This window comes from Neovison vison, chromosome 7, assembly GCF_020171115.1.
Source record: "Neovison vison isolate M4711 chromosome 7, ASM_NN_V1, whole genome shotgun sequence".
Lineage (NCBI taxonomy): Eukaryota > Metazoa > Chordata > Mammalia > Carnivora > Mustelidae > Neogale > Neogale vison.
In genome coordinates, this window is record NC_058097.1 from 42,218,271 (window position 1) to 42,225,970 (window position 7,700).

Genomic DNA, 7,700 nt, shown 5'->3' on the forward strand with positions numbered 1-7,700 from the left:
ATCGTCTTTGTGAAAGCTCAGCCCTTGAATTCAGCCCGAGAGGTTGCGTTTCCTTTTCCTGTGACATAGGTGGGTGTTGTGAGTCATGAGTTCAAAGTTTCCTTTATTGTGTTACCTTCATAACTACCCCAAATGTGGAGGACGGGGTTCACTGGCCCCTTCAACACAGGTGACATGCCAGTGACAGGAGGAAGGCACAGAGCAGGGGAAGGACATACAGAAATAAAACAGTGGTCCTACTCCTCAGCACCTGTGTGCCAGAAGTTTCTGCTGGGCCATTAAATCCAGATCCTCAAGAATAGTTGCAGAAAATCATAAAAGCAAAATGACACAAATATTTTTGGTAGCAAGCAACAGAGAACAGCCTCTTCCTTAGTTCCCATTTATCTGGGAAGTGCACGTGTGTGCCGGGAGAAGGAGATAAATGCAAAGATCAAACTCCTTGGTTCTAGAGGAGGGTACAGCTGAAGAGAAAGAAAAGCTAAATATTAAGATCTCTGGACCCCAGGGTTCTAGGCTACAAAACTAATGACTGACTGAGGAAATGACTGAACAAACAACAGAGGGCGAGTATAAGTGCCGGGAAAGAATTCTGAGAGCAGGGATCAAGCCACAGATGGCCAAAGAGACAGCCATTCCCTAAATCAAGAGGGAAACGTGTTCTGACTTGGTTTCCTCAAATGTGTGTATTTGGACAGGAATCGAGGAGCTTCTAACCTGGATCTCCACAGAGGGGGAAAAGTAAGGAAGGAGCAAGGGTGGCTCAGAGGCTGGACCCAGCCTACAGGGAGAGGGAACACCTGGGGGAAAGACACGGCAGCCTGAGTCCCACTCCCCTGTAGAAAGCCACACAGGCACATCCCGCCTCCTGAATTCCTGACACTCCCCCAAGTCAGACAGCATAGACAGTGCCCTCAACCTCTGGATATTTTAGCAAGTGGCTCATTCTCTCTAAGGCTGCCAGCAGGCTTCCAGTTACCGGCACCCACTAAGCACTCAGCGCTGGCCCATATGCTTTATACATGCTATCTCATCTACACCTCACTGAAACCCTGGGAGGTAAGTATTCCCATCCTCACTTGACCGAAAAGGAAGCTAAAATTCAGAAAAGTCCTCTGCCCCAAAGCCCCAAGAAAGGGACTTGGGTTTGAGCCCACACCTGCGTAATTCTAAAACCCATGCTATTTTCACCAGAACAAGACTCAGACTTGTCTTGAGTCTTGAGACCCATCTGTCTCAATCAGGAGAGCAAAAGAAACCTGTTGGGAGCAGAAGATAAGAGACTACATAGAAAAGAAAAAAACTGAAGACTAAAAGGGAAAGAGGAAAGTTCTTTTCTGAAAATGAGAAGAATTACAAAAGAAATTGCCTAGAAAAGAGAAGATAAGATCATCTGACTTGAGAAATAGGAAAAATGCCTGGGAATGAAAAAATACTTCAGGACCCAGGGACAGAGAACCTGGGTTTGGAAGTCAGAGCGAGGATCTCTAGGGGGAGACTGAAGATGCTGGCGGGTGCCCCATCCTTCAGGTTTGAGAGGAGACAGCGTTCAATTACTGACCTTCCTCTCTCTGGTCACATGACTTGTGCTAGTATAAAAGCTTTCTACCAGCAGGTTCCTTACAATTTTTTCCTGTGTGAAATGGGCAGTAGCAGTGGCTAGAGCGCTATTCCTCTTTCCCAGAAGATTTCAGACTTCCCTTCAGGACTAACCCCAAGAAGCCATCTCTCTGGACTGAAGACAAGGCAAGGCGGCTGGCTCAGTGCTTGTGCTCTGGGAAGTGATGCTAGGATCTGGAGTGGAGGGGGAGGTGCTGGGGGGGCTGCTGGAAGCTTGTGAGAAACTGGATGTGAGGCTCATACCTGGAGACAGGAGCCAGTGGAGGTGGGGTCGAGGAAACAGACGGGGGCCTCAAGCCCAGAGAGAGGATGGAGGGGCCGGGCTGTGTTTGGGCAGCAAGGATTACAAGCCAAGTGGAACCTGAGTGACCCCGTTAAGAGTTCTTCTGTTGAGAGTCAAAACACTGGACTTTCATGAATATGCTCTAAAGTCTTTGAGGGGACAAGCCCCAAAAGATAACACAGGCTCACCCTTCCTTCCCTCTGCCCCTCCCTTACACCTCCTTAGCTTCCTCTTTTCAGTACTAGCCCCAGAGTCTGGCATTGGTCAGGGGAGAAAAAGGCGGAGGAGAATCTGTGTACTGCAAAAGGAGAGGAAGAGGAGGTAGGGGGATGGGTGGGGAGGGCAAGGCACCTGTTTCCTGGGCATGTGGCAGGATCCGGTGGAGAGCTGGCACTGGGTCCCACGGCCTGGGTTCTCCCAAGAGATAGCTCACGGCCCTCCCCTCGTGAGATGAGGCTTGCCTTTTCTCCCCGCAGATCTCTAGTAGAGAACTTAAGGAAAGGTGGACCTGATAACTGTAGCTTCCTGTATCTGTGAGGAGAGGAGAAAGCCAAGGGTTGGTCCCCCCCAGAGACACATGATGGCAAACGTAATAACTACTGCTTAATATCCCGCCCCAGGCAAAGTCAATAATTGCTCTGGGCAGTTCTGGCAGGTGGTGTGAGCAAGCGGTGGTGGCAGCAGAAAGCTTTGGTCTGGGAAGGGGAGAGCACCAGGGAGGATGTCTCCATCCTGAACCAGAGCTGGGAGAGGGGGACCGCAGGTTGGGAGTAGGACCTCCTGACCTTGCCCTTTTCCAACCTCTTGCAGAGCCATCATGACCTCCTGGCGCAACCCCCTCATCCTCACGGCCTACATCATCATCTTCCTCACCGGTCTCCCTGCCAACCTCCTGGCCCTGCGGGCCTTCATTGGACGTGTCCGCCAGCCCCACCCTGCCCCCATCCACATCCTCCTGCTCAGCCTGACGCTGGCGGACCTCCTGCTGCTGCTGCTGCTGCCCTTCAAGATGACCGAGGCCGCATATAACTTCCGCTGGTATCTGCCTGAGTTGCTCTGTGCCCTCACGGGCTTCGGCTTCTACAGCAGCATCTACTGCAGCACGTGGCTCCTGGCGGGCATCAGCATCGAGCGCTACCTGGGAGTGGCTTTCCCTGTGCAGTACAAGCTGTCCCGCAAGCCTGTGTACGGAGTGATTGCTGCCCTGGTGGCCTGGATCATGTCCTTTGGTCACTGCACCATTGTGATCATCGGTCAGTACTGGAACTCAACCCAGAATGCCACGAATGAGGACGGCATCACTTGCTATGAGGACTTCAACAGCTCTCAGCTGAAGCTGGTGCTCCCAGTGCGGCTGGAGCTGTGCCTCTTCCTCTTCTTCGTCCCCATGGTGATCACCATCTTCTGCTACTGGCGCTTCGTGTGGATCATGCTCACCCAGCCCCACGTGGGGGCCCAGAGGCGGCGCAGAGCTGTAGGGCTGGCTGTCGTGACGCTCCTCAATTTCCTGGTGTGCTTCGGGCCTTACAACATATCCCACCTGGTGGGGTTTTTCACGAGGAAGAGCCCCCTGTGGAGGGCTGAAGCCGTGGTGCTCAGTTCTCTCAATGCCAGTCTGGACCCGCTGCTTTTCTATTTCTCTTCGTCAGCTGTGCGCAGAGCCTTTGGAAAGGGGCTGCAGGTCCTGCGGCATCGGGGCTCTTCCCTGCTGGGGCGCAGAGGCCAAGAGACAGCAGAGGGGACAAATGTGGACAGGGGTGTGAGTCAAGCAGAGGGAGCTCCGAGTTCTGACTTCACCACAGACTAAGGGTGCTCTAGACCTTTGGAGGCACTCTGGGTGACACAGGCATTGAACAGGCTAGGAGAGGGGGAAACAGCAGGGTTCCCATCCCAGGGTCAGAAATCCACAGACCAAGCCACTGCTGGGGCTGTAAAAAATAATCTCTCTCTGAGGCTTGGTATCCTTTTCTGACTGAAGTTTTCTTCCCAAAGGAGCACAGCTCCAGGACAAAAGGAGAAATGGTTGGACCTAGAAGCACTCTCAGATTGGGGTTTTGGAAGCAATGTAGCTAACACAAAGGCAGTCCTTGTGAGATAGCTGGGAACTGAGGATGATCAGGCTGAAGCAGAGTCCTAAAGGAATCTTGCTACACACCTTGAAACACCACCCAGACACTGGTCTAGCTGTGGATACTAGAAAGGAGACAACAGGGACGAGATGGACGAGAACACCAAATGAGGTCAAGGAAGACTCAGGAAGTCTATGAGTCAAGAGGACTAGCGGGAGGACTGAGGACTGTGCCTTCTAACAATCTAGGTTTGCACTGTATTGCTTTGACCTGCCGCTTTGTAAGTATGCTCCAGTCATCACGTGTATATCTTGTCTCCCCGTATTAAAGCTGCCTGAAGTCTGGGTCTCGTCTTCTCCCTCTGTGGCACCTCCACACAGGTCAGGACACAGCCTGGCCAGTCAGAGGTCAACACAGACTAGCACAGGAGTAGACAAACTGGACTGGCAGATTGAAAATAAAGATGGTAAAACGCTGAAGCAAGTGTCCACAATTTCTGTGCTTTTCTACAGGTTCGGGGAGGGTGAACATGCAAGGAAGAAGCCGACTCAGCAGCACAGGGGGAGGGTGATGCATGTGAAACCACAGAGGTATTTTAAGGTCAGGGTGTAACGAGTGGAGTTGGGGGGGTTTAGAATCCTGTTTCCATTGGTGAACAGAGACGGGACTTAAAAAGAGGGGGGGGCAGTGAATCCTAACTTAACATCATCAGGTGGACAGGGGTCTAACCACGTGATTCTCCCACTTAGAAACCTGCAATGTTTTCCTATGGTCCAAAGTTTTGGTCCCAGGAACTCTTATCCTATCATTCCATTGCCTACTTCTATCCTGTCTCCCTGCCCAATCCCATCTTCCATTTCTCCACAATAAGGACCCCTCGGCCACTCTCTTGTTAACTGCCCCTAGCCCCAGTCTAGTGGTCTGCAAGAGAGGTCATACAGCAGAATTGCATGCAGACCTACAAAAATAGTACACATGGCCCCCTACAATCTACTGGCTCTTTAAGGGTGGGACAGCAGATAAGCTTTGAAAAGCTTCCCAGTGAGTATGTTCGACAGCTCAGGAAAGGAATCGCTGGCCCAGCTTGGAGGCCCAATCTGTCCAAGAAAGCATCCTTCAGAGAGATCCTTCCTGCTTCTAAGTCCCTCCCAGTGTAACGCTACATTCCCTCAACTTCTGCTTACTTTTTCCACTTTCATAAAACCCCACTCAAAAGTCATTTTCTCCAGAAGGATTTTCTTTATTATTCCCACCCAACAGAGAGCTCACTTTCGCTGTTTTCCTTCCTCAAACACCACTGGACTTGTGTAAGAGCCCTGACTTCACTGTTGGTCCTGCTTCCTAGCTGGATGGCCTTGAGCAAGTCCCGACCTCCAGCCTCTATTTCCAAACCGTAATCACGAGGATGACGGACGCCTCTCAGGGTTACTCTGCAGTGCCAGTCAGACTGTGTATTTAAAATTGCTGAAAAACTTTATAGTAACACTTAGCTTTAAGATAGCGACCCAAGTGAAATACAGTTATACCCCTGCTTAGAAGAAATATAGTAAGTAGAAATTTATTTTTTTAAGATTTATTTATTTGACAGAAAGAGATTGATCACAAGTAGGCAGAGAGGCAGGCAGAGAGAGGGGGAAGCAGGCTCCCCGCTGAGCAAGAGAGCCCGATGTGGGGCTCGATCCCAGGACCCTGAGACCATGATCTGAGCCAAAGGCAGAGGCTTGAACTACTGAGCCACCCAGGCACCCCTATAGTAAGTAGAAATTTAAAATGATGGAAATCACATATTAGAGAGCCAACTATATAGGCTGTTTTAACTTAAAAATGTGTGAGAAAGAAATCTGGGATTTCCTGCTGACTGTACATCTGGGATGTATTATACCTTCCAAAAAAGCTAATTTGATTTTGGATGCCATTAAAAGAAATAGAGTCTAAACAAGTTGAAGATAATCCCACTTCACTAAGGTCTTAAATCAGTAGCATGTTCAGCATCTGAGCAGCACATTTTTAAAGAAGATTTACTTATTTATTTTGTGGGGGCAAGTGGAGGTAGGGACAAAGGGAGAGAATCTTTCAAGCAGACTCCTCACTGAGTGAGGAGTCCGAGGACCCCACATCCCATGAAGTCACAACCTGGCTGAAACCAAGAGTCAGGCACCCAACCGACCGAGCCACTCAGGTGCCCCATGAGCAGCACATTTTTTAAAAAGACATTAACTCAGGGGTGCCTGGCCTGCTCAGTAAGTATAGCATGTGACTCTTGATCTCAGAGTTGTGAGTTTGAGCCCCACGTTGGGTGCAGACATAACTTAAAAATAAAATCTTTAAAAAAGAATAAAAGACATTAATGCAAGGAATCGAGCCCAGAAGAATTAACCAAAATGTTTCGGATTTAAAACCATATAATGACAATGACGATTGATGACAGTGACATGTAATAAAAGCCAGACACTGTTCCAGAGAAGTAGCCTGAGATGATTAAGGGAGTTTCTCAAGGTCAATAAGTGAGAAGAAGCATGAATCCAGGTCTGCCTTTCTCCAAAGTGCCTGCTATTTTCATTGACTCATGAGAAGCAAGTAAGAAAATTCTGGATATGTGGCTGAACCAAGATGAGGTCCATCACACAGAAGACACGTTCTAAGTAGCTCCATGGGTAAGAACAACAACCACCGGCAAAAGAAGCATGGAGCTGCCTCTCAAACAGTCAGGGCTGTTTAAAGATTTTATTTATTTATTTGACAGAGAGAGAGAGAGATCACAAGTAGACAGACAGGCAGGCAGAGAGAGAGGGGGAAGCAGGCTCCTCACTGAGCAGAGAGCCTGATGCAGGGCTTGATCCCAGGACCCTGGGACCATGACCTGAGCCAAAGGCAGAGGCTTAACCCACTGAGCCACCCAGGTGCACCCCCCTGCCCCCACCCCCCGTCAGGGCTGTTTAAATGGAACTGAGCTAACTCAACAAGGAAGTCATTCCCCAGTTCCAGCAATACTGAAATGGAAGATAGAAAACACCCATCTTGGGACATTGAGGAAACACACATCTGGTAAGAGTAGAACCAGTTAACTGCTAACCCCCTTCCAGCTCAGAGATTCCCAGGGTTTCAGAGACACAGCTGCTCTTCCCAATCACAAAAGTGAAAGAAAATTTCCTGACCTGGTCTGAGATTTTCAGGATAAAGTTTTTGCTACTCACTAACAAGTAGTTGGTCTGTATAAAAGTCACTTGATATACAGCCCATTTCTGGTAAATTAATAATTCATTTGTTTGACAAATATATATTGGTACCTACTATGAGCCAGATACTTTTCCAAGGGCTAGGGACACAGTACATAACAGACAAGGGACCTGCCCTCTTGGGGCTTCCATTCCAGTATGAAAAAATTATTAATAAGCAAGTAAAAAATAAGGTAATTTCAGAACGTGCCAAATGGTATTTACAATTGGACTAAAATAGGAACATGGGAGAAAGTCTAACGAGAGGTTAAGGGAGTTTAGCAGATTCTCCTGAGTCAGTGATGTTCAGCAGAGAGCTGAATGATGAGAAGTTGCCATACAAAGGCCCACGGAAAGAGCATTCCAGAAACAGGAACTGCTGGTGCAAAGGGAAGGAGGAGGGAGAAAACCTTAGCTTCCTAAAGGCTGACAGAAGGCTAGTGTGGGGCTCAAGCCATGGTCTACAAACTTGGGCATATATGAGAATCATGTGGAGAGTTCACATCCCCACAG

At 49.0% G+C, this 7,700-nt stretch overlaps 1 protein-coding gene across 2 annotated transcripts; it reads left to right on the forward strand.

Annotated features, from left to right (window-relative positions):
- The first annotated feature begins 1,476 nt into the window (after nt 1-1,476).
- LOC122913820 (free fatty acid receptor 2-like) lies at nt 1,477-4,451 on the forward strand. Of its 2 annotated transcripts, none has more exons than XM_044260449.1 (2): nt 1,477-1,746; nt 2,714-4,451. In XM_044260449.1, the coding sequence occupies exon 2, from the start codon at nt 2,721-2,723 to the stop codon at nt 3,708-3,710; it is 990 nt and encodes a 329-aa protein (XP_044116384.1). In that variant the 5' UTR covers nt 1,477-1,746; nt 2,714-2,720; the 3' UTR covers nt 3,711-4,451. The 2 variants fall into 2 exon arrangements, with proteins under 2 accessions (XP_044116384.1, XP_044116385.1); XM_044260450.1 differs by lacking the exon at nt 1,477-1,746 and adding an exon at nt 2,162-2,224.
- The last annotated feature ends 3,249 nt before the right edge of the window (nt 4,452-7,700 follow it).